Source organism: Trematomus bernacchii, unplaced genomic scaffold (genome assembly GCF_902827165.1).
Source record: "Trematomus bernacchii unplaced genomic scaffold, fTreBer1.1, whole genome shotgun sequence".
Taxonomy (NCBI): domain Eukaryota; kingdom Metazoa; phylum Chordata; class Actinopteri; order Perciformes; family Nototheniidae; genus Trematomus; species Trematomus bernacchii.
In genome coordinates, this window is record NW_022987477.1 from 6984989 (window position 1) to 7012225 (window position 27237).

General features: G+C 40.0%; 2 protein-coding genes across 2 annotated transcripts; both read left to right on the plus strand.

The window, feature by feature from the left end:
* Positions 1–2552: 2552 nt before the first annotated feature.
* On the plus strand, positions 2553–4123 carry LOC117496137 (dipeptidyl aminopeptidase-like protein 6). The gene is made up of 3 exons (XM_034147846.1): positions 2553–2617; positions 3268–3462; positions 3914–4123. Exons 1-3 carry the CDS (start codon positions 2556–2558, stop codon positions 3987–3989), a joined length of 333 nt encoding a protein of 110 aa, XP_034003737.1. The 5' UTR covers positions 2553–2555; the 3' UTR covers positions 3990–4123.
* Positions 4124–12925: 8802 nt separating this feature from the next.
* On the plus strand, positions 12926–26973 carry LOC117496164 (dipeptidyl aminopeptidase-like protein 6). Its single transcript, XM_034147880.1, has 4 exons — positions 12926–12992; positions 13092–13135; positions 17194–17223; positions 25581–26973. Exons 1-4 carry the CDS (start codon positions 12953–12955, stop codon positions 25728–25730), a joined length of 264 nt encoding a protein of 87 aa, XP_034003771.1. The 5' UTR covers positions 12926–12952; the 3' UTR covers positions 25731–26973.
* Positions 26974–27237: the final 264 nt, after the last annotated feature.

Consider the following 27237-nt stretch of genomic DNA (forward strand, 5'->3'; position numbering starts at 1 on the left):
CAATTGTATTATACTGTATGTCAGAAGCCGTTAATAATTTGCCAACATGAATGATTTGAATCAAACTTTATGCTAAACTAAGCTAGCCATCTGCTGACTATGGCCCTCATTTTTAAAATACAAACAGTGGTATTGTTTTTTGATCAAACTATTTGCAAGAAAGCAAATAAATTAGTTTCACTGAAATGCAATTTTCTATTATAGATACATATTTTTGTTATATATGTTATTATCTTCCTAGGAACGTAATCAGTGTGATCATACCTTAAGCAAACAAAAGTCACACTGAGCATATTACAGTATGTGTGTAACAATAATATTCACCTGATTGTATTACATATATTTATATCATAAAGTCTGTGTAGAACCCTGACATACTGTACCTACCTATTAGTGAATATTATTGATATCAAAGAATAGAACACATTCTTTCTGTAGGTTCTATCATAAGCATCATGGCCTTTAGTGTAATCTGGTTGATACTGCTTGACTAAGAATGAACAAGAATAACACGTTTGATAATTATTAAAATGATTAATTGTATCACCTTTTAACTACCATGGTTAATAACATTGAGTTCATCTGTATACTTGAATGCAATCTAATACAACCACCCTGTAGACATTAAGCCTATCATGTTCAGTTTGTGAACTGTGATGAATTCAGAAATGTGATGAATTTTAAAAATGACAGCAGATTGTTGTTAAGTTGTATTATATGACATTTTATTGATAGATGCTCATATATGTGAACTGTGTACTGTATGTGAAGTACATTAATGTTAGCATCAAGTAGGTTTCACATGAAACATAAAAACATAAAACAACAGAACAACAAAAAGGACATCATACACCATCATTACAGGGATTACAATTTACAATAACTATCCACATGAACAGGTACCAACAGCATCCGATTGTGTAGCATCCAACCGAGCTTTAAAAACATTTAGTGGCACCAGATTGCTCAGTTTCCATTTAATTTGCAGATTGTTCCAAGACAGAGGAGCTGTGCATCTAAATGCTATCTTCCCTAAGACAGTCCTAGCAGTTGGCACATTTAATAAAACCACAGCATGCGATCTCAGGCAGTAGCCACTTACAGTAGCCACTTGTGGGCAGTAGAATAATCACTGAAAATGGAAATTACCTTTTCAAAAGGGACAGACGTGGTTCTTTTACAATGGAGAATGACCACCTGCGCCCTGAGTGACTTTTTGTTTACAAGCCAAGTCCAGCATGTTGCCAGTAATCAAATTACTTCTCAGAATGGATTCTCATTAAATGATAACCTGCCCAACATCAATATCAGCAAACAGTAATTTCATTACTACAGTATGCTTGTGTGACAGTCTGTCATCTTCACCTACATGTATATGATGTCCCCGCCCTAACTATGTTAAAACATTCTTGATGTTATTTGGTAGAATATTTGTATTTAGCTGTTGAACTGTGGACTTTGCTTGGGAACCAGAAAGTTGCCATTTCAAGTTCCATTTCAATTTCCAATTATTGTTCCCAAATGTTCACCTACACCTGCTTTTTTTTTAAGGCAGACACAGACAAATGTAAATGTATATTGACTTTAAGATAAAAAAATGCTTGCATCCATGCAATGCTTATGTTTTGCAGGTAGTGCTTAACATGTTGACAATGAATCCTGGACACAGTTTCAGTTAACATGTTTGTTTGCTTTCTATTTAGATAGAGTTCATGATGAAAGTTAAAGATGATAAGAGGCTTTGATATGGTGTGGGGATGCTTTCTTCTATGAATTTTACATACATATTTTCAAACTATGCACACTGTAGTTTGCTTGACTTGGTTGACAGATATCATAACTGCACACAGTATGTTTAAAAAGCAAGCGCCAACCATATTACTGTCCAAACATTAATACAGTTAACTTTGTTTACTGCAACATTATTAGTTAATTTTGTGATTTCTACAGGTATTGCAGAAGTACATAACCTGGAGAGCAATGACAACCTGAGGCTGACCCTGGACTCCATGCAGATGCCCACTGTGGAATACAAGGAGATCAACATTGATGACTACAGTATGTGTCATGTTTCAAAGCCACAGTCACATTAGTGGACAAGTCCATGTACACAAGTTATCTGATAGTTGTCAGAAACAGACTGTAGAAAAAACCTAGGGTAACAACTTCCAGTCTGGGAATCACTGCTGTTCAGGACAGTGTAGTTAACTGCAACGTTTAAATTGTAATATCGATTAGAGCCACATCAATTTGGCTCTTATTGCAATTTGGCATGAGATGATTTACTTCTTCATATCCAATATCACATACCATTGTTAACATGCCCTGCTGACCGGTGTCTGTTTTTGTTACATCCCATCCTCCAAAATCCTATTCTAGATCTAGATGGTATAGTATCAATACAGTATCAATGAACGTTTATCATGAACTGGTAACACATAAATAAGGTTCAAAATATACGGTAGAGTTTCTCAATTAAAGGAGTATATTTAATGTTTGTTTGCAATGTTATGTTTTGCATAACAGTTGTTTGTATCTACACTACAGCTTTGTCAATGCAGATCCTCAAACCTGCCGGCTTCGTGGACACATCACACTATCCTGTGCTCCTGTTGGTGTATGTATAAACATATTTTTTCACATACTGGTCTAATCATTTTGACATGGAAAAAGTGTGTGTCCATTAGCAATGCTGACCCAACATGGCTTCCTGGACTGAGTTTTAATCAAGCATATTGTTCTCCACTCTTCTTGGATAATAATAACACTGGCGATAAAGACACTTATCCTAATCCTCCTGTCCACCCCTTTATTTTACTAGCATTTCTTTTGTACATTTATATATCTTTAGCTCAATTCTAAACTTTTTAGAAATCACCTTTTGGAATCCGCTTGTTTGCATCTCAAGCGCATATGCCTATCTAATAATTACAATTATTTAACTGTATTAAAGTGACTGTCTTGGAACAAGTTATATCTGCTGCATTTTAGCTTTATTTTATCCTAATGCTAATCTGTACATGTTGCCCATTGTCAGTTCACAGATACAGTACCCATAGTAAATAGTACAACCAAAATTACGAACATAAGAGCAATAATGTATTTGGACAATAAAAGGAAACTGCTTTTTACCCACAATTTCCAAAGAGAAACCAAATTATTATTTATACCCAGCGTAATCTTTTGATATTAAGAGAAAAAAAAGAAACAATGCTTTGCCTTAAGCTAAATACACTGATCTGGTTGTTTTTGGTTGTTTGTGTGTAGCGATGGGACACCTGGTGGTCAGACGGTGGCGGAGCAGTTCCACTTAGACTGGGCCACAGTGCTGGTGAGCAGCTTCGGAGCGATTGTGGTGCGCTGTGACGGACGAGGTAGTGGCTTCAAGGGCACCAACCTGCTGCACCGGATCCAGAATAAACTGGGGTTGTATGAGGAACAGGATCAGAAGGCAGCACTCAAGTATGATATCTTTTAACCTTGTCTTCTTCTAAAATGACATTAAGTAAACATGAGTAAAAAAAAAATTTGGGGCCAGAATTCCTCATGACTCATGGCATGAATTAAACATAACATTTATTATAGAAACCCACTGACAATTCCAAGTCACAGTGGAATTAATCTCTTGATATGTTAAGCAATTTCAAAAAGTAATCTTCAATTAATTAAATTGCATTGCAAATATTCCCTCACATTACTTGTTATTTTGAGAATATCGATCTTTTATTTTAGGAATGACATGTTGCAGTGGGTCATCTATAGTAGTAGTTTAGGTAATTTATATAATTCTAAGTGCCTTGTAAAGACAGCTAGTATGTGCAACACAGTATCTATGCTGAGACAGTGTAGCCTATACAAAAATCAAATCAGAATTGTTCTTCCTAACTAGAACCAATGTTTTTTTTTTTTGCAGTTTTATTTTGAAAGAGTCCTATGTTGACAAAACCAGAGTTGGAGCTTTTGGAAAGGTAAGAATAGTCTTTGTGTGAAAATATAATCATGCATGTCTTCGTTAATATCCAGGTTGTACTATTTGTTCTTGGGGTTTTACTTCAGGAACAAAATATGTTGCAGCATTTCCAAAACAAAATTATTCCACATGCATAAGTAAAAGTATCGCAGTATTATCAGTAAAAGAAAAAAAAATAGTAACCATCATATGTCTTGTGAGAACCACATTGTGGCAGTGAGTTGTGGTTAGAGCGCCGGCTGCCGCAGAGATGGTAGTGGCTCATCCGGAGACCAGACAGGTGATCAGAATCAAGTAATGACTCACTAAATAAAAGCATGCTGGTAACCTGCTTCTCAGAATCAAAAAGCAGTATTTTGTCTCATCTGGACGTTTTACGTCCAGTGGGGATGGAACGATTGCTCCCCTGAGCCGAAGATCAGCGCACTAACGCACTGAGCCACAGCCTCCCTACTTACACTTTCTGATATATTTATGATCCGCCAGCAGATGTTATTAATGTGCGTCTGCGGTGTATGAAAATATTTTAAAATAAATTCAATAGTTTTTATTATAAACTTCTTAGGCCTTAACATCTATCACTGTGTATATCACAATTCAAACATGATTTAAAAAGCTTAAGAAACCCCATACCGCTCAGTCACACTGTGAAATGTTTACCTTTTTTTTTAAATCTTTTAACGGTACCACTTTAATAAGACTACCCTTATAAAGGGTTTACGAAGTTTGTAATTCATTTATTAATTAGGTTATGAACACTTTATAAGTCATTAATAAGCTTTTATAAGAAATGAGATTAACAGGGTAACTGTGACCGGTTGCTTGCCAAATAGTGAGCGTTCTGCTAAGCCTTATATTGGCTACCTAGCTTACTTCATCTTCTTCATCAGCCAGCATCCTTGGTATCTGTTGTTCACTGAGTTGATTCTCGCTAAGTAGCCAATATAAGGCTTAGTCATCTTGCCAAATAGTGAGCCTGTGTTGATGTATAGAACTGGTTTATAAATGGTTGTTAATGATTAATAAAGTGTTTACAACCTAATTCATAACCTAATTATAAACCCTTTATGAATCCTTTATAAGGGTAGTCTTATTGTAAAGTGGTACCCTTTTAACAGTAACAAACAGTGGCGGCCGGTCCATAGGGGCGCTAGGGGCGCCGCCCCACCTCTTCCCATATTGAAAAAAAAAAAAAAAAAAAAAAATTAAAATTAAAATTAAAAAAAATATATGTTTAAAAAAATATATATATTTTTATTTTTTTTATTTTTATTTTTAATGAACAAGGTAAATATTATATAATTGGTATCAGTAAAATGTATAATCTACAATAAAATCTCGTTTAAAATTGTGTTACGATGTCTAAAGTTACTGATAAGTCACATGTTTCCTGCCTGGCCTTGCCCATGCACCTTCTCTCGTCTGGGCGCTAAGAGAGGAGCCTTCAACCAGTGCAGCAGCAGCCACTAGCAGCTGACTGTTGCTATCTGTAACGTGTAAACTATGCCGCGAAAATATAATTTCAGCCAATCAGCGTCGTCAAAGATGACGGTCACCGGGCGCCAATGTCAGCGCCCAGTGCAGTCTGTGAGTAGTTTGGACAGTGACTCGTATCCGGTTGACGCAGTAGTTGATGAGGATGGCTTCGTGTGCAGGTGGAGTCTCCGGACCTCGGTCCCCGCCTAATTCTGTTCAAGAGCTAATCTCCAATCCTTTCGAAAGGAGAAGTTTGGCAGATAAATTGTTGCTTAAAGACCTTGGACCGGACCAACCCGATTTGAATATATCGCAGCAATCTCGTGAAAAAGACAAAACGTATACACGAGGCTTCGCAAGTAGCTGGTACACAAAAAAGGCTTGGCTAGCTGGATGCAAACAGGTAAATGCTGTCTTTTGTTTCCCATGCTTGGATATCACTTTATATGTAGAGAGGAGGTTTCCCATGGTTGTTAGAAGTTTATTAATAAGTGGGCATTTATCACAGAAGTGATTGTTCTGTCTCCACGTTTGTTGCATTGTCTGTGATGTATTTTCCAACGGTTATAGCTCCTGTCCTGTCCCAGCAACACTACACGGTTTGCAGCTCCACCACATTTTTGGTTTATCTTCGGTGTCGCTTAAAATCTGCTTCCCATCGGACTAAAACCTCCACGTAATCTGAAGACAGATACTTGAAGTTATTTAAACCTTTTGCAAACTTTATGTTCTTTCTTGCTCTAGCCTTGCCAGTTACATTGTACATAACACATATATTATCATTATGCTAAGTGGTTGTTCGTGTTAGACGATGTCGCTTTTTCATTTCTGAGTTATTGCTATATGTAAATAAGCCTGTTTGTAAATAATCCTCAGAGAAACAAAGAAAAAACACAATTTATGACATTTTGTGCTGTGGTTATTTTTTTTAAATTGCATTTATTCACAGTTCAGTTTGAAATGCTGTAGTGACTTGTATTGAACCACTTAAATATTTATAATTAATGCTACTGAAAAGATGCTATTAATTTTATATCTCACATGCAGTTCACTGTAAAGCTACTTGGTGGAGGTGTTGGTTCATAAAACATGAACAGTTTTAAGAAAGAAAAAAACAGACCAGTTCTGAGAACACAAATTCCTGGTAAAGTAGTAGATGTTCAGGTTGATAAATAATATTTTCCACACTGAAGATTATGGAGGTATTGATCAGTCTTCTCATATTTTTAAGCCTCGATTTCTCCTTTCCCCCCCCCCTCTAACATCACCAGAAGTCATCATTTAAGGGGTCATTTCTCGAAAAAAAATTCCGGGGGGAAATCCCCCGGACCCCCCGGGTAGGTCACTTACGGTACGTCAAGAGCCCCACCAAAAAAAAAGACCACCGGCCGCCACTGGTAACAAAGTAACTTTCATATTTTGCCTTTTGTTTATTATAATGTTGAATGTTCAAACAAAGTACTTTGGCAAGTTAAGGTATAACTTTTAAAACGCTTAATAAGAAACTTAACTTTCATGATAAGCAATTCTCGGTCACGATCAGTTGTCTCTGTGAACGGACGATTGTTGTGTCACGGTAAATGTTGGGCCGCAAGGTATTGTGGGACAGCATTTTCTCCTTTCCTTTCGTAAAGGTCAGTCCAGTGTTTCCTAAACTAAAGGACATTAAAAGGAAGTTTCAAAGCTCCTTTCCTATCATCTAGAGCGGTGCCGCGGCACACTGGTGTGCCGTGAGGCAAGTCCGGGTGTGCCGTGGGATTTTGTGACAACCATACGTTATTATTGCAATATACAACTACACAAAAATAATTATTTTTTAATTTACTATATCAGTACTTTGTATGCATTCTTTTCTTAATACAGAGGCAAACTCTATACCTAAAAATAATTCTTTTAAAAAAAATCCTCACAGAACCCCATATTTCGCTGTTAACGCAGTTGCACAGGTGGGAATTATAAGACCGTGACACATCGAAGGCTGAAGGACAACATTAAAACAGAGAAACACGCAAGAGGGAAAATGGAGCGCTTTCTTGTGCGGAGCAAACCACCAACCACCAGTGCAGAGACTGTCGACAACCCACCACCGAAAGAAAAGAGGAAAAAAACTGTCAGCAGACAGTATCATGAAAGTTACCTGTCTTATGGTTTCAGTTGGACCGGGGATGTCAACAATCCTCAGCCCGAGTGCGTCGTCTGTCGGGAGAAGTTAGCTAATGCGAACATGTTCCAAGCAAGCTGAAGAGGCACTTGGAAACCAAACATCCCTTCCATGTTCAGAGAAACTTGGCCTACTTCAAAAGAGCGCGGGATCTGAACCAGAGGCAGCAAGACCGTTTGTTGGATTGTGTGAAAGTGTCTGAAAAGGCAATGGAGGCTAATTGCATGCTAGCGGAGCTCATTGCAAAGCAGAAGAAACCTCACACAATAGCGGAGACACTCATCCTCCCCGCTTGCAAAAAAATTGTAGGTGTCATGCTGGGTCCAGATGCCGCAAATGAGCTATCCAAAGTGCCGTCGTCTGATAATACAATCAAAAGAAGAATCGACGACATGTCAGAAGACATTGAGCAACATTTGACAGAGAAACTGCAGGCGAGCGGCAGATTTTCCCTACAAATAGACGAATCTACTGACATAAGTGGGGCTGCCCAACTTCTGGCAAACGTCAGATATGTTGATGATGACTCTATCAAAGAGATGTTTTTCTTCTGCAAAGAAATGGAAAGCCATACAACGGGAGAAGAAATATTCAGGGTAACTAATAACTATTTAAAAGAGAACAGTCTGACCTGGAATATGTGCGTCAGTCTTTGCACAGATGGTGCGGCAAGCATGACGGGGAGAGTGAAAGGATTTATTGCTAAGGTGAGAGCACAAAACCCACATATCGTGACAAACCACTGCATTTTGCATAGAGAGGCATTAGTTGCCAAAACCATGCCCCCGGAGTTGACTGAGGTGCTGAATCAGGCTGTGCAGATCAGTGGCGTCGCCTGGCCTGGGCATCCGGGGCTTTAGCCCCGAATGTTTTTTCTGTAGCCCCGGACAATTCTCCCTCAATAATATAATACATTAACCGTGCTTTACGTGAACCTCATCATGACACAAGAGAGGACGGCAACACTGTAATTTCCCGTGTTCAGTGAATGCAATGACACCAGACCAATCAGAGACTTGCATGGAAATAAACGTGTGCTTGTGTCATTCAAGCTCGGCTCTGTGTGTGTGTGTGGCAATAGCGCATTTTTAGTGTGATAGAGAGAGAGAGAGGGAGAGAGGGGGAGGGAGGGACCGCTGCCAGCAGGGACCTGTTGTTAGCATCTGGTTAGCTAGCTGCACTAACGGACATAAGGAGCTGTTTGTTCCACAACAAGCTGGAGGAGAGTCCTCTCCTCTCAGACTGAGAGACTCAGGTGAGCTAAAGGACTCTCTGAGTGTTTAGATACATAACTTTAGTCTAAGTTATCTCAGTGGGTCTCAAACTGTTTGGTCACAAAATATTCAAAAGATTATTTCCGCGGCACACCTTCATATGATCATTATAGTTATAAAAAAAATAAGAGAATAAAGGAAAAACAGTTATGAAATACTATATGGCAGTAAAACAAGAACAGAGTTTAAAAGGGGAGTGATTAGTAAAATATCCATAAAGAAAAAGTACATCTGTTTACAGTTCTGTTTCATATGGGTGCTGAGAGAGGTATCCATAGATCTCTTCATTTTGCTCTCAAAGTGCACCAGATTGATGCTTTTAACTTCAATATTTAAAAAAAAATCTTCCCGGGGGAGCATCCCCCCGGACCCCCCTAGAGGAGGTGAGGTCTGCCCCCCACTCATAAAAAAATACCACTTTACCCCTGCCTATATGCCGTGAGCTGATTATCGAGCCTTTATTGTAACAGTCGCGGGTGTACTGTGTGTGTGCGTGTGGGGAGTGTTGCAGTAAAAAATGCCACTAGTGCCGCCGCCACTGTGGGCTAAGCCCCGAATGTTTTCAGGCCCAGGCGACGCCCCTGGTGCAGATGGTGAATTACATCAAATCAAGGCCCCTGAAATCTCACCTCTTCTCCCAGCTGTGCGCCGAGATGGGAGCCGACCACCAAAGCCTGATCCTCCACACAGAGGTACGTTGGCTGTCACGGGGGAAAGTCCTATCCCGTCTTTATGAGCTTCGGGAAGAGCTTTTGGAGTTTTCACGTGAACACGCTGTCCCACATAAAGACAAGCTCGCGGATGAGAGGTGGTGCGCCAGGCTGGTTTACCTCGCAGACATATTTGGGCATCTCAACGAGTTAAACGCCAAGCTTCAGGGCAGGAATGAAAACATTTATCATCCACAGACAAGATTCGGGGGTTTATGGGCAAACTTATCCTGTGGCGCGAGGCTTTGGAACAGGGCTCCATGGACATGTTCCCGCTGGCATCAGCTGCGCCGCAGGCAGCTAGGGAGCGCGCTGTATATCCAAACACCGTCAGACCTTAAAAGAGAGGTTTGACCGCTATTTTCCACGTGTGGCTGACATCGAGGACTATGACTGGATCCGAGACCCATTCCACCCGGAATTCCCAACAGAAAAGCTCACTATGAAAGAGAGAGGAGTGCGCAGAGCTCCGTGTGGACTGCACACTGAAACTCAAATTCAGTGAGCTCCCACTGGATCAGTTTTGGTTGGCTTCTCCATCGGAGTACCCAAGCATCTCCCACCACGCGATTGAGCAACTTCTTCTTTTTCCCACTACCTACCTGTGTGAGTTGGCGTTCTCTACTCTGGTTTACATGAAGAACAACAGGAGGTCACGGCTCTCTGTTGAACAGGACTTGCGAGTGGCCCTCTCCTCAGTGCCACCAAGGATTAAAAAAATCTGCACGCCCCGACAGGCACATGTATCTCACTAATTTGTAAGTCGGCAAAATATTTACAATAGCACATGTTTCAATGCTGATTGCTGAAATGTTACATTTATCATTTGTAGTTCAGGACCATGGACAGTGCAGCTTCCTAGTTCTCTGTGCTGAATTTCTGCTGAGTGTTTGCCTCATTTTTAATTTTGTGATCTGTCTGGTTCAAATGAGTGTGTTGCTGCTTTGATGAAGCCTAATTTGATAAAGTTTCAAATTCATTTCTGAAATATTTAGTTAATAAATATTTCATGAGTAATATAGTTGTCTTTGTCACATTTTATTTGGCATTAGTCAATAATTATGCACATTTACAGATATTTTACATGATATGAGTGATAACACGTGTTATAAGGGCTATTTTGCACAATAGGTGTGCCTTGAGATTTTTACTTGTCCTTTGGTGTGCCTTGGGCACAAAAAGTTTGGGAACCACTGATCTAGAGAATTTGAACAGCTCTTATCATTGCTGCCACTTAGGTACTTCCGGGTCATTTAACTCCGTTAGGAACCTTCCTAAGCTAAACTGACCATTTGCAACCCAGAAGCAGGTTACCAGCATGCTTTTTTTTTAGTGACCCATTACCTGAGTCAGATCACCTGGCTGGTCTCCAGCTGAGCCACTCCCATCTGTCCAGCAGCCTGCGCTATAATCACACCATAATCACACCCAACTGCCACACGTATATATCTCTAAAAAGTAAACCTTTCAGAAGTTCTGACACCAAAAATATTTTCAAGGGGTTTTAACACTAGAACCACCACGGGTCGCTGTATACCTAAAACCGCCAACGGGTAAAATGTACCCGCTATTAGAATGCATTGATTTTCAAGGTACAATGTTCTCTTATAAATATCATACTAGAACACAGGGTTAACAGTCTTTAACAGTCTTTAACAGTCTTTAACAGTCTCTGTCTCTGTCTCTGTCTCTGTCTCTGTCTCTGTCTCTGTCTCTGTCTCTGTCTCTGTCTCTGTCTCTCTCTCTCTCTCTCTCTCTCTCTCTCTCTCTCTCTCTCTCTCTCTCTCTCTCTCTCTCTCTCTCTCTCTCTCTCTCTCTCTCTCGTAGAAAAGCGCTAGGCCTATAGGCTATAAATATAATGTATTGTTATTATTATGTGTGGTTGGACTCTGTCTTACAGGCAGGTTGCAGTGTAACATCAGGAGACTGGGCCAATTGTACATTCTCAAACTGCACCACTTAGAACTAACTAAACAATGCAGAGATTATTTTTATATAATTTTATTCAATAACCGTAACGAAATTCAACAGTATGAAGTGATTTGTAAATAGGAATACAGATTTGACTTAATATTTTCATAAATACATTTTTCTCCCAGTTTGTCATGGGACTTATTTTTACCCTCTCAAAGAACCGGAATCGAGAACCGAAAATAACCGGAATCGAAAAGCAGAACCGGAATCGTTAAAATCCAAAAGATACCCAACCCATGTGTGATGCAGTAAAATCTTACCGAAAATGTAAAATACGATGGCGAAGAAGAAGATTCCAGTGGCCCCAATTTTTGTCCATTCTGGACAAGTGAAAAATGTATTCGGACAAGTAAATTGTCAAACTCACTTGTCCATGGACAAGTACTCTCTAAAAACGTTTTCTTACACTGAAAAGTAACTAAAGCTGTAAGACAAGTGGAATAAAAAGTTGCATTACATTTAAGTACAAGCATTTCAAATATTGAATTGAGTGCACTCAGTACATTCCTCCGCAGGCAATAACATGCATGTTTATTGTACCTCAGGTATATGGAGGCTTTGTGACCAGCCGTTTGGTCTGGGGCGATGAATACCCTGTAAAGTGTGCTGCTGTCCTCTTACCCATTACAGACTTTGAATTATACGGTAAGCTGTTTTTGTTGCAGATCTTTGTTTTACTTTCAAAAAGCTATCTCTGCATATTCATCTAGGCAGTGCTGTCAGAAAGTATAAGAACATATATATAATCTAGCACTTTGAAATATGCAGCTGGGAGTTTTTTCTGTGGCTTTGTACGTGTATGTGAAAAAGGAGCTCAATCATAATGTGCCAAGTTAACAACAGCAACCTCACCTAAGCTAACAAAGGAATGAAATATGTGAAAAGTATAATAGTGTGTGTTGAAAGTGACGGAAAATGAGAGGCGGTCTGTTAGCTGTACCAAGTCAGGACACTGCAAATTAAGGAAGAAGTGGGTAGCACAGTGTGACTGATTTCCTATACATTGGATTTCTCTGTGTTTGCCAGAGGGGTGAATGGGGAATAAATAATATCTAGAAGGGTGATATATTTGAATAAAAAAAATGGAAAAGTGTACTTCTTACCTTTTAAAATGGCCAAAGAAAAGACAGAAATTACTTGTCGAAATGTGTTATTTATATGAAGTTTTGATACTCTTTGGTAATTGAAACCCTCTTAACCCTGTAGCATCTGCATTTTCCGAGAGATATCTTGGGCTGCCTAAACCTGATCCGAGGGCATACACAGTAAGATTTCATTTTAATTCTGATGTTTCATAATTATTGTTGTATTTCATTTAATCTTATTTGTTGCTGTGTGTCTCATTACTCCTCCGATGGCAAATTTAGCACACAAAGCATCTCAGTTCATGGATAAGAAGTTTCTTATAATTCATCCAACGGCTGATGGTAGGACAAAAACCATATATCTATTTTCTAGTTTTCAACATTACATGAAGCAAAAAAATCCCTGAAATGTTGTCATATATATCATTATATTTTTTCCAGAAAAGGTTCATTTCCAACATACAGCAAAATTCATCAGCCAGCTCATGTTTGTTTGTTTGTTTGTAGCCTTTATTTAACCAGGTTAAAAAATCCCATTGAGATCAACGATCTCTTTTACAAGGGAGACCTGCGGTACATTTAGTTACACATATAAAAACAAACAGAAAACAAAAGGACATCACAACATAATTACAGGGGTATACATTAGCAACCTATTTACATTTACAGGTATCCAATAATATTTCATCCAGCCGTGCTTTAAAACGATGCAAGGGAATCAAAATGCTCAGTTTCAATATTTTTTGCATGGTGTTCCAAGCCAGAGGAGCAGCACACATAAAAGCTTTAGTACCTAAAACAGTCCTAGCACTTGGCACATGTAATAAAAACACATCCTGGGATCTCAGGCAATAGCTACTTGCCACTCTCCGTGAGATCAAAGAGCATATATAAGTCGGTAGTTTACCCAGCATGGCTTTATATATGAATATGTACCAATGACTGAGCCTCCGACCAGTAAGTGAAGGCAGACCTGCCTTGGCATACAGGGAACAGTGATGAGTAAGTACTTTACAGTTAGTAACAAATCTCAGAGCACTGTGATACGCAGCATCTAACTTGACCAGGCAATTGGCAGGTGGATTCATATAGATCAAATCACCATAGTCCAGCACAGGTAAAAAGGTCACAGTGACTAGCCTTTTTCTGGTCTCGAGCGAGAAACAGGACTTGTTCCTGTAGAAGAAACCTAGTCTAACCCTCAGTTTTTTAAGCAGGATATTGACATGACGTTTAAAAGTGAGACAATCATCAAGCCAGATACCAAGGTATTTGTAACAGGCAACCACTTCAAGTTTTATTCCTTGCGTAGTTAAAATATCTAAAACAGGCTCTGGTGTCTTTTTGGCTTTTGAAAAGAGCATTACCTTGGTTTTATCCACATTTAAAAGAAGCTTTAGTTCAGAGAGCTGAGTCTGAATAATGTTAAAAGCAGTTTGCAATTCAACAACAGCCTCCTTAATGGAGGGACATGCACAGTACATAACGGTATCGTCCGCATAAAAATGTAAGGTTGCTCCATCGACATTTTCACCTAAACTATTGATGTAGATGGAGAATAAAAGTGGACCTAAAACAGAACCTTGAGGAACACCATTAGTAATGTTTAACCACTCAGAAGACAGCCCATCAAAATGAACACATTGGGACCTTTCAGAGAGGTAGTTCACAAACCACCCCACTGCATGGCTGGATAAGCCAATACTGAGTAGCCTCTGCTTTAAGATGCGATGATCGACGGTATCAAACGCTTTGGAAAGGTCAATAAATAGAGCTGCACAACTCTGCTTATTATCTAAAAAACTCGCCACATCATTCACCACTTTCATTGTGGCAGTGATGGTGCTATGTTGTTTTCTGAAGCCTGACTGATGTTTAGACAGGATGTCATTTGTACATAAAAACACCTTTACCTGTTCACTCACTAGGCGTTCAAGAACCTTAGCCAGAACTGACAATTTAGAGATGGGCCTATAATTATTTAAAACAGTTGCCTCCCCTCCTTTCAGCAAAGGCAGGACATACGCTGACTTCCACAGTTTTGGAATTGCATTTGTGCTGAGGGAGAGGTTAAAAAGAGTAGTGAGAGGTGGAGCAATAAAATCTGCAGCTATCTTTAAAAAGAAAGGTTCCACGTTGTCCGGGCCGGCCGGTTTCTTAGGATCTAACTTGGTTAAAGCGTCACGAACAACATCAACAGTAAAAGGAGTAAAACTGAAAGGGTTTTCCAGACCACATTGTTCAGAGTCACCGACTGTGGTGTACACAGAAGCAGAGTTAGTCACAGAATCAAACATAGAACCGCAGGACACAAAATGCTCATTAAAACAATTTAACATAGTAGCCCTGTCCGATATAGAGCCAGATGCTGTGGTAATGCACGGAGGTAGCTCATTTCGGATCTCACCGGTGGATAGCGATTTTATGGCTTTCCAAAATTTCCTAGGATTATTTAGGTTTTCTGTAGTAACTGACAAATAGTACTTCGACTTAGCACTTTTGACCTGTGAAGTGAAGCTATTTCTTAGTTGCCTAAAACGCAGCCATTCAACCTCTGAGCCTGATTTCCTAGCCTTTGCCCAGGCCTTGTTTCTCTCATGTAGGAGACTGGACAGTTCAGCAGAAAACCAAGGATTATCTCGTCCCTTTACTCTAAAAGTACGTAGGGGTGCATGTCTATCTATAATTTCCATAAAACCAAGATAAAAATAAGACCATGCAGTTTCAACATCAGCACACAGATCGATTTTTCCCCAATCAAACCCAAACAGATCATGAACAAAACCCTGCTCCACAAAATGTTTTATGTGTCTCTTAATAATAATACGGGGTTTAGCCTTTTGGACCTTAGTGTCCCTAATTGTGGCTACAACACAGTGGTCACTCACATCATTTGCAAATACTCCCACAGATGGGTATTTATAGGGAACATTAGTTAGAATGAGATCAATTAGGGATGATTTATTAGGGGACTTAACGTTAGGGCGAGTAGGACTGTCAACAATCTGAGTAACATTCAGAGAGATACAAAGGTTTTTAAAATCCTCTGATACTGCAGTTAACCAGTCCCAGTTAAAATCTCCAAGTAGCACTATTTCCTTGTAGTCTAGTTGTGATATAAGTTTTGCTAGTGAAGACAAGGAGTCCTTGACAGCTGAGGGGGGTCTGTAACACCCCACCACCATGACTTGTTGCCCCTTTGCCACTTCTATATTTAAGGCTAAAAATTCGAATTGCTTACTGACAGATTTGGAGATCAATGTGGTTACACTGAACTTATTTTTAACATAAATGGCAACTCCACCACCTTTATTAGGCCGGTCGGTACGATACACATTATAGCCATTTAAGGATATGTCAGAGGCCAAAATAGTTTTATTTAGCCATGTTTCTGATAACACAATGACATCAGCGTCAGTCGAGCTTGCCCAAATGCGGACAAAATCTAGTTTACCTAACAGACTGCGCACATTCAAGTGGATGAAACCCAACCCAGATCTAGCTTTAAAATCAGCAGGAGTAGCGATCTGACTACTACTACTGGGCGGACCAGGGTTAGGTTGAACATTTCCTGACAGTAATAACAACAAAAAAACCAGGCATCTTTTCCTCTTAATCGACACACACACATTGTCATCTACTTTAGAATCACCGGAAAAGTCTGCGAGAGTTTGATTAGAGTTTAAGAAGCAGTCCTGAAGTACCATCATCGCAGGCAAACAAAAAAGACAAACATATTTTGTCGAGCAGATTGTCTGCGACAAGGTAACCGGTAACTGTTTGTGTAACACATCCGACCCTTTGCAGGGGATGCCTACTGCGGGTGGCAGAACAGACCTGAATCCAGTAGGCTTCTCAGGATGACTAGAGATCTTCTCATAGTCCAGAACAGTTAACAGGCACAGCAGAATCACGATATGGGCCATTTTCCCAGACCAGCACACAGTATCCGCGATGTTCCTGGGGCAACAATCCTCCTCCTCACAGCAGCAAAGGACAGGCGAAAGCAGCAGCGAGGAAGCGCTCCGGTCTCTCCGTGGTATCCCCGGGGTAAAAGGTCTCCTCAGCAAAGCAGCACACGACACTGGAACACACGACAGGTGGGAGCAGGCCTCCGCAACAGCAGAACCAGGACAGGTGGAGAGCAGGCCCCAGCCGCGGCAAATCCTCCTCCGCACAGCAGCACACGCCCGGTGGAAGCAGGCCCCAGCCCGAAGCGTGGAGCCACTCTACAGGTGGGAGCAGGCCTCCGCAGATCGTAGATGACCTGATTGTGGTTTCAGTAGTGTGTAGGGTGTGAGAGTAATTCACAGATATTGCCCTAATGCTGCCGCTTATTCATGCGACGAACATCGTCGAGAAAGTCTAAAGACAACGTCGTGGCAAATACTACTGTATAGAAAAGGCACCTAAATCACATCAAAACGTTTTAAAGTAACGAGCATATGGATGCACGGACAAGCGCTGAAAACTTGCATCCGAAACATGTAAACATGTACATAACAATAAGTAGAGAACTTGAGTTAATACCTCGTTACTGTACATAAATGAAAAGGCCAACTATACGTTACAGGTATGTGGTTTTACGTGTATTCCTCTGTAATTTTAACTCCTGCTGATGACAATTTCTCTGCCTGGTTCAGTTATTCGCCAACCACTGGGAGTTCTTTGATCACAGTGGGATCCCACAGCAGTCTGAGGAGTATCCCTCCCAATGCCTTCATTCCACATAATGAGATTATCAGACCTTTTTGGGCATCCTGCATTAACACCAGGACTAATCCATTTAGGATACGATAACGAGCTAATTTTGGACTGATAGAAGGGTTACAGAGCGCACAGCATCTGTATCACCTTTCTACTCATGATATCTCAATGCAAATGGTTTCTATGGATAATCAAAAGTCTCCCCTTGACCACTTTTTGCTGATCCCACACAATATTTGACAAAAATCATGCGTTTTTTTAATTCAACATAAATGTGGTTTGTTTTGCCTATTTTAAAAATTGTTAATTTGAATATTTCTGCAAGCTGGCATGGGTCCCTAAAATGTAGTGCAGTTGCAGGATTTACGTGAAAAGTTTGCATTTGGATGAAACCCTGAAGTGCCTGAAAATATTCCGATTTATAACAGAGTGCACACACACATCCTATACCGGTTTCCCTTGATAAATCAATGTGAACTCGAAATATGGTGCACCTTTTGCAGGCTTAATGAAACGCCTATAAATAGTAAATGAAACGACCATTATTAATATTCATTTACACTGACTGCATGAAGTCAATCGTAGGAAGGAAGGAACATAATATATGAGAAACTGTCACTAATGAACTTGGAATCATGACGAGTTGGACACAGGTGGGCAAAACGCACAAGATGAATCAGATAACGTTATTTGTCACCCTTAAACCAAATGCATTGAATTGCAGAATCATAATAATAATACAAAAATAACTTAATTTTAGGGCTGTCAAGTTAACGCGTTAACGCAAAAAAAATTAACGCCACTAATTATTTTAACGCGATTAACGCATGTGTATTTTTTGTCCTCGGCCGCCCCGTAGTTTCAGAGCGCATCGAGTTTAAAATACCATCTACAAGCTGATGCTGACAGCCCCGCTCCTGCCGGCCGCTTGTGGCAGACCACACTTCCACGCTCACTGGCAGGCCCGGACAGGCCATCGGGAGGACCGGGAGTGTGTGTGTATGTGTGGCGCCGCTGGCGCGAGCGAGGCACACCTTACGTGTTGTTGTTGTTGTTAGCATCTGGTGCTAGCTAGCTGCGCTAACGGATATAAGGAGCTGTTTCAATGAAACAGAGGAGCGACATTTCTCCGACAACTGCGCCGAGCACTTGACTTTATGCAGGTAGCCAGACAGTGGGACATTGTACGAAAAGTCAGCACACTCAGCACGGATAGTGCGCGCAACATGATTGCAGCGTCCAGGCAGCTCCCGTTCGAGCATATATGCCTTGAGCTGCACATAGCTCCAACGATCCATCACAGTGTCTCCACATTCACACACACACACACACACACACACACACACACACACACACACACACACACACACACACACACACACACACACACACACACACACACACACACACACACACACACACACACACACAGTATTATTGTATGAGAGAGGTTCCAGGTTGATTTGAGGCGAATATTTGTAATGTTCAGAGGTTGTTGTGTTTAATATTCATGAGAATATTTGTCATTGTTCAAATGATAATAAACAAACATATAAAGCATATTTGTCCACTCATATGTTGATAAGAGTATTAAAAACTTGAAAAATATCCCTCTAAGGTACATTTAGAACAGATAAAAAATGTGCGAGCATCATGCGATTAATCGCGATTAAATATTTTAATCGACTGACAGCCCTACTTAATTTATATTGGACCTTTTAAAGAACCTGATTGCAAAGTCTTGAGCAATAAAACACAGAATTATACAATATGTGAAACCATTCACTAGTATCTGCATGACCTATTGAAAACGGAATCAGTTTAAAACATATACTGTACATATATATATTTAAACCTATACAGTCTTCGATTTTAAAGTGATTTTGTAATACTGTACACTTTTGTTAGTTGTGAGAATAATCTTCATTATATTGCTTATATTATTATAGCCTGTATTAGATACAGACATGTATTTGTGGGGTTAATGGCTTATTATCTTTTTTTTCAAATGAGCCCTTTATATCTATTCATACTATAATGTATGTAGGAGGTAATATTTCCCTTTTTTGTTCACTATTTCTCACTGTTTCTCTCTCCTTCCATCTGTCTGCCATCAGTTTCACAGTTTAACATTTCTCCAGTTAATCTGCAAACGTATTTGAATCAAAGTGTCCGTGGAGGACCCTCAATTGTCCCGTCAATATTGTTTTATATACATCACAAACTTTTCTTCAGTGGCGAACCGTGTCTATCACAACTGGACCTTCTGTAGACACACACACCCCCCGCCGCCGCCGCCGCCGCCCCCCCCTGGCGTTATAATGTCCGTCTTTTCACTGAATTGTCGTCTTGAAAAGTATGAGGTGTGATTTGTGCCAAAGAGCGAACTCACTGAGCAGACAATCGTGTCGGTCGTCGCCTACCATGCCGTGAACTATGCCGTGAGAGAAGTAACGTGACACTCTCGTCGCCACCCCTCTCGTCTGAGAAGCTACGTGACGTCTGCGTCTGAAGTTACTTTACTTAGTTATCACCAAATAACCCAGTAATGTTACAGCTACGTTGCTGTTCAAGCTAGAATCTATTTCAATATAGTTTTGGTATTAAAATAATGTTACACCTCTTGTATGCCCTGAATGCAAAAAACAACCACAGACAAGAATATATATTTTTAATTATCAAAATGATAACAAAGGCTGAAAAAACAGGAGAAGCCTGTCTTCCCTTGGTCTCCAGGAGAAAACTGTATATCACCAAGTTTTCATATAGTTTTGTGTGTGAAATAGATCGCTGCAGTGAACACGACTTTATGTATTTGTTTATTTGATTTGGAGGGATGCAGTATACGGGTCATTCCAGAATTGGAGGACAATTTAGGCACCAACATTTTTGAAAAATGAACCTTTCATTTTATTATTTTTTGTTATGTATTTAGGAAAAACAGATAATAAACCATAAAAAAAAGTGATTTGCCCAGCTAAGGCATCAAATGTATATTTTCCAATGAAGAATTAACCCTGTTACTCTAATTATAGTAACAGGGTTGAAAATCAATGCTAATTTTAGCTTTTACCTCAGGAATTAATGCTAGCTGCACAATGTAATGCTATTGTCAAGGAATGGACACACTTAGATATTTAACTAAAGAAATTTAATTAATTAATTTGTTTTAGTCTCATCATTTGAGTAACGGGGTTGCGTTTGTATGAGTGCCACACTCCTTCAAGAGTGACAAGATTGGAAATATATTACAAATAAAAGAGAGGACTTAGTTTTGGTCTACCCATGGTAGTAGCACATGTCCTTTCCACTGTGTCATGCGACAAACAGTTTTTTCACTTCCTCTGCCAAGCTAAAAAGGTTTCGGTAACAGGGTTGCGCGCATGTTGAGGGACACACCTTCTGTGCAAAATTACTGTTATTTAAAATGTGTTTATGATTTAACAAATTGATTTTACCATTACAAGACACATATATCAATAGAATAATACCAAAAAAGTAAATAAAAACCCTATTTTAAATGTTATATTTGACATGCAAGTTGGTCACCAAGAAGCTGGGACAAGAGAAAAGGGCAATTTTAGGGGGTGTTCGAGAGCTATTTGATATTTTAAATAATATTTTGAAACCACTTTTTCTACAACTTTATATTCATCTTCTCTCAATACAAGTATATTTAACACAACAAGTGCATGTCTTAGCTTTTTGGGCATGGATTATTAGATTTTTTATATGGGGGACATGAAATGTCCTCCAATTCTGGAATGAGAAGTTCAGAGAAGAGGCAACCCCTATATATTGTTTATTTTATTTCATTTCAGCACCATGGCAGAGGCAAATATAGAGTTAATGTGTGGAGATTATAATGTCCCGTTTACTAAAATATGTATTGTTTTATGATGTTGAGTTGACAAAATAGTCACTGTGCTACATTTTGCTGCACTCAAGCATACTTCTGAAGACAAGAGTTGTGTCCCCCTTTGGCCACAAGGGGGAGTATATATATATATTGTATATATATATATTTTGTATAGATGTTGCAACTATACAGAGCTTTGGCAATACTATATGTAACTGAGGTCATGCTAATAAAGCTATTGAATTGAATTGAATATACCTTTAAGTGAGCTGTCAGGAGGAAACAAAGGTTCGCCAACACATTGCACTCTAATGCTGAGAAAGTACAAAGACATGAAACGATGTGCTGCAATGTCTGTATATTTTTGAAGAATGCCAAGTAAAGGAAGAAAGTAATAACTCGCACTGAGTCTTAATACATTACTTTATTTCTATTATATAGAAACACTATCCAATGATTTATTATGTTTGTGTTACACACACACCATTACTGAATTAATTCTAAAACCAAGAATAACCTACATACAACAATAGGGAGCCCTGGCTCAAGGACGGACTAAACAAGTACACCACACATGATTATTTTCCAATTACAGTATATTTATTTAAAGAGAGTAACTCAATTGTGATATCAGTTAATCAGTAATGTGTGTAGTGTACGGGTGTGTGATGTGTCAGCAGGGCTGGACTGGGACCATAGGTCAGGCCGGGAATTATACACCCAGCCAGGCCACTACCAGTTTTGTTTGGGGGCGTTTTGCTGGATGTACATGTATCGTCAATATTTACGACGTTGCTGCCCTTAGTGATAGCCCTACAGTTTGAATCTACTACTTAAATAGAAACATATGGACATAGGATATTGTTAAAAAAAAGGTGTGCATATGTATTTGGGAACCTTTCAATGTGAACATGTTTTATTTGGGGGTGGACCTCAAATGGATTAAACTCTGATCAATAACTATAGTAACTTATTGAGAGAACATGAACATAGCTTGCTTATACTGTTGTCATTACATTTCCTTTGTTTTGTTCAGTGTTTTCATAGTCATAGCCTATTGAAACAGTTTCCTCTGTTCCTGCCAGTTCTGTCCACTGAGCTCTGCATCTCTCCCTCAGGGCCATCACCATCAGCATCATCTGATAGTGGAACTGAATAAGGAGAATATGTAATCATTACATTAACAACTATTTATGAAATAACATTATTCAAGAACATACATTATGCAACACTTATTTTATCACTTAGTTGACCCTGTATTTGCATGGCCTAATACCATAATGATTGTCTCCCCTTTAGACAACATAACCATCTCAAGTGATTCCCTCACAGTATGAGGGGTTTGTAGCCCCACAGTTAGCTGCAGTCTAACGGTTATATTACATATATTTGCCTTGAGTAACATTAAGGACATGTTTGGGTTTTGTGTAGCCTTATAGTCTCCAGTCACACAGGGCCTGCCACTAACTTAGCATTGGACTGAGAAACTGTTTTGTTGACAGTCGATGTGCACATCAGGCTACAATTATATAGAAAGAAATGTGGCTCATAATGTTCGCTCACTTACTTTCTGCTTCGTCATTCTATACCATAGGGGGTTCTGAATTTTAGCACATTTCGCTGCCTTTTTTTGCAGGATAGGGGTCCATCCTTCCACAATAATTAACCTTGCCGTCAGTTTCAGTCGGTCCAGTCCACACTAATGTAAACAGCAGCGCGCTGGTCTCGTGAGAAACGGAGAGTGGAACAACCAATCACATCTTCATTATTCTCCTGACACATAGACTGTATATATAAAGGTCTGGTCTGACAGGTGCGTGGTTCTCACTGCGCTTCATACCGGTGCAACTTTGAACACCTTCAATATATGCCGCATTCATTGATTTGGCCTGCAGTCACCGCATCTGGGCTGAATTAAACACGTATTATTTTAGTCCTGTGTGTTTATTAGAGGCCATGTCAGCAGGCCACATCACATCATGCCAGCGTTGCGTTCACAAGACATACAAGCCACAAACTGGCAATCGAAACATGCTACAACCTGAGGGACAGTGAATGTTCCAAATCGGAACCGGATTTCGGTTCCCGACCCTCAACACATCCCCAGCCACAGCCGTGGTCTTAACCGGTCTTGACATACAATCTCGAGTCCTATAGGTCCGATACAGAGACAATACGAAACCAAATGCAGTCGATTCCGAGACCAATACCGTTAAAAAGTGGTCTGGAGACCGGTCTCGAGAACAACACCAGCAAATATTCTCATACTAATGATTATTAATTATTATTCCCCTCTCTTCTGATACCAATACTGTGCCGATGAGAAAGTGTAGGCTACCTGTAACACTCTCCAAACTAGGAGCGGAATCATTCGAAAAATATAATATAGGATAATGCTATACAATACTAACGGAGGCGACACGTACGTTATTCACGCGCTTATCCACACGTACGTTATTCACGCGCATATCCACACGTACGTTATCAACACGCATATCTAAGATAGCACTTTCAAAGCTACGCCGCCGCCACGTGAGCGGGTACTTTGAGCGCACCAATGATACGTCGCCGTTACGTCTGACGTCTGACAACGTCGTGACGTCGCCTGTATTGTACGTCAACCCATTCAAAATTGATGGAGGCGTTGGCGCACGTTGACACGTCAGTTCTCCGCTCATACCCCATTCACACCAACGGTGTTTCAGGGCCGGTTCGGAGCTGGAGCTTGAAAAGCACCGGGTTTTCCTGTTCACACCGCAGCGGAGCAGCCTCTAAGCTCCGGAATCCGGTTCGTTTCGAGCACCAAAAAGTTGTCCGTCTAGAAGCAAGAACCGCATACGTCACGCTTACGTCGGAGGGGGGCGAGATTAACCTGAGCTAACAGTTAAGGCGAGTACGGCAAATAAAAGTTGTAACCAGCAGTAGTGCTGAGCAAAGTGACTAGAACGCAACCACACACTTGTAAAAAAAAAACACGCTTTATAAAGTCAGGCAACACTAACCAGGCTTCGTGTGATTCTGTTTATTTGTACCTTACTTTGACCATCCGTTCGCTGTTATTGATCATTGTGGAGAGCAGGCAGACGTTTTGTTTGTTATTATAGCAGCTATCGGATGGAATCAATACATGGGCTGCACAGGTTGTCATGTCCGACTATCACAAGTTGAATCATAATGAAAAATACGCCGGTAAAAAGTGCCTGTAGAAAACGGCTTAGCAAGTAGTCAGTTTAGCTTCGGTTGCTATGCTAACATCACCCATGTTATACCAGAGAAACTTTCATAACAGCGTTGTGATGCCAAACAGCGTCAATTCAGACTGACACCAAACAGCGTCAATTCAGACGCTTAAGGGGAACTGGGGATATGTATCAGCTGCTTGTGTGACAGTCAGACAGTGAATACTTTAGAGCCGTGTGAGCTAACCCGGAGCTAACGGGAGAATACACTCCCGTTGAAGAGCAGTCAGCACTGCAGCGGTCGGTAAATGCCGCTGAAACACATTAATAAACAATGAACCACGGCACTCTGGAGAAAAGTATAAGGTTGGAGAAGTCGTTATTTAATTTAATCGGGCTTCGTATGATTAAAAGCAACACGATCATCGACCCGACGCAGTCCCCGGCCCGTTGTTGTTGTGAGGTGAGCTCCGTTGGGGAGAAACTCAGCGACGTAAACTGTGACGTCATGACGCAGCAGCGGCAGCACCAGTCGGGCTCTGAGCGGTGTGAAAAGAGCCGGCGCTAAACCGAAGAACCGGTTCTGAACCAGAAAAGCTCTAGCACGGAGCTAGAAGGGGAAAAGCCTTGGTGTGAAAGGGGTATTAGTGAGCTTAGTTATCTGTTCTTTGGCACAAATCACACCTCATAGAAAAGGGTACAACAATTCCGCAACAACTTCATCTTCACCTGTTGCACTTGCCATTTCAACGTTAAAAACAACAAAACGGCATGAATTGCTTCGTCGCATTCATCTAACCTCTGTCTCGAGCCAGTTAACGACCGGGCCTTCTAGAATCTAGAGTACCCTGGAGAAGGACAAACAAATCAACATAACACTGTAATATTACAGATCAACAACATAGATACGATTCTCATGTATTCATTTTATATACATTTTATTACATTTTATTTATATAATTAAATCGATTTTGTGTTTGTTTTATCTGAGTGTTCCAGGGTATTCTCTGAATACCTTGAAGGCCCTGACGGTTCGCCACTGCTTTTCTTGGATACAAATATGAAATATATCTAACCATATAAAATATAGTTATGTGCAATAGCTGTTCTTGTAGTCACTGATATGTCTGTGACAGACAATTATGTAAAAAGCAGTGTCTCACTCACCTTTTCTTTGTATCTCAGATCTACCCTGATGAAGGCCACTTTATTCACAGTGAGGCAACACAGCAGCACCTCAGCCAGTCCCTGGTGAACTTCTTCGAGGAATGCTTCAGGCTACCAGAACGAGTGTTCGAGGAGGCCCTGGAAGAGGAGAGCGAAGATGAGGGTTAGCTTTGCCTGAGGCTCATGTGCCCCCAATCCTTACTATCCATGCTACCTTACCTCCATCCTGTCCCTGTGCCCAAGCACAACACTGGAATACAATTGTCCACAATATGCAACTCTTGTCTGTTCTTCTCACCTAATTGATTAGTATTTGGACACCCTGTGTCCGCAATCTGAACCTGAGACTGCCCCTACAGCAGATGACGGATATAGTCCCACATCCATCCTTTCATCTTCTGCCCTGAAATCCAAATGGCCCTTGAGAGAGCCAACAACAAAATAAAATGTACTGATTGATTCAACTTTACAGCAGGTTGGACTACTGTAGCTCCTTAAAAGCAAAGAAGACGGAGCATCAGCTTTCACACAGACTTTCAAGCTGTGAGGACAAGGGACACCTTATAGCACATAACTTGTGGGCTTGTATATTATTAAAAATCAGACGCCAGGTGAAGAACACTGGTTAACAGTGTTCAGAGTGTCTGGAATTGTCGCGATACAGGAAATGTTACTATTTTTAAAGTTGTCAAGAACTTTCATGTTGGACTGTGGATGTGTCTATTGTTATTACCGTTTGTAAAATAGCACACAAACATTCACTCGGATATTAGAGATATATTTCATTTGGTATTCATGTTTGCCCTGTTTTTCATCTCGTACCCTCTATTTTATGTTTTTCAGTGATGCTGGCTATGTTTAATACTGTTTTGCAGTTTTATCAAATGTTTTTTTTTCAAAAACAGAAGCATCAACTTGTTTAAGTCACTGTGCCTTACTTTGTCAGAAAACATTCAACAGTGGGACTTCATTTATGAAATATAGGTAATTTTTTTAGGAATGGTGTGTTTTTGGGAAGTAAACCTATTAACTTCTTCTCGAGAGTTGGAAGAGAAAATGTGCCCACTCTTATTCAATCATGAAGCGTAACGACTAATAGCAAGTGAAAACAGATAGACTAGCTTTGTGAAAAAATAGAAAAATAGCTCCTCTGACACTCTTTTCAGTTGTTCACTTAACCAAAAGTATAAAAACTACAAGTTGTCATTTTATGGGAGATAAATAAAAGTGGTATTTATCTTTTCATCTAACTCTCATGAAGAAAGTGAATATGTATTATTCCCAAAATAGCAGCTGTTATATTAAATACATATGAATGAAATTGATACTTCTTAATGTTAGCTAGGCGTAATTTGTGATTGACATACTGAAGGAATTTTAAAGTTTCACATACAAAATATTCTCTAGAAATATTCCCAATGGTATCACACCAAAATGTACAGAATCTGCATGCATCATTGCTTATAAGATGTTTGGGAATGGTTTATGAAGGAAATGTATTAACCAGTACAGAAACAGCTGTGTTTTTATTGAAAGTGCTTTCTCATTTACCCTTGGTTTACATGAGTGGATACATATTTCAAGGTTGAAGGCAAGCCTGAGCAATTTTATAATTATATATTGGGGTAAAATGGTCTAATGCAGAAAACAGGGCTCACGAACTGATACATTCTGA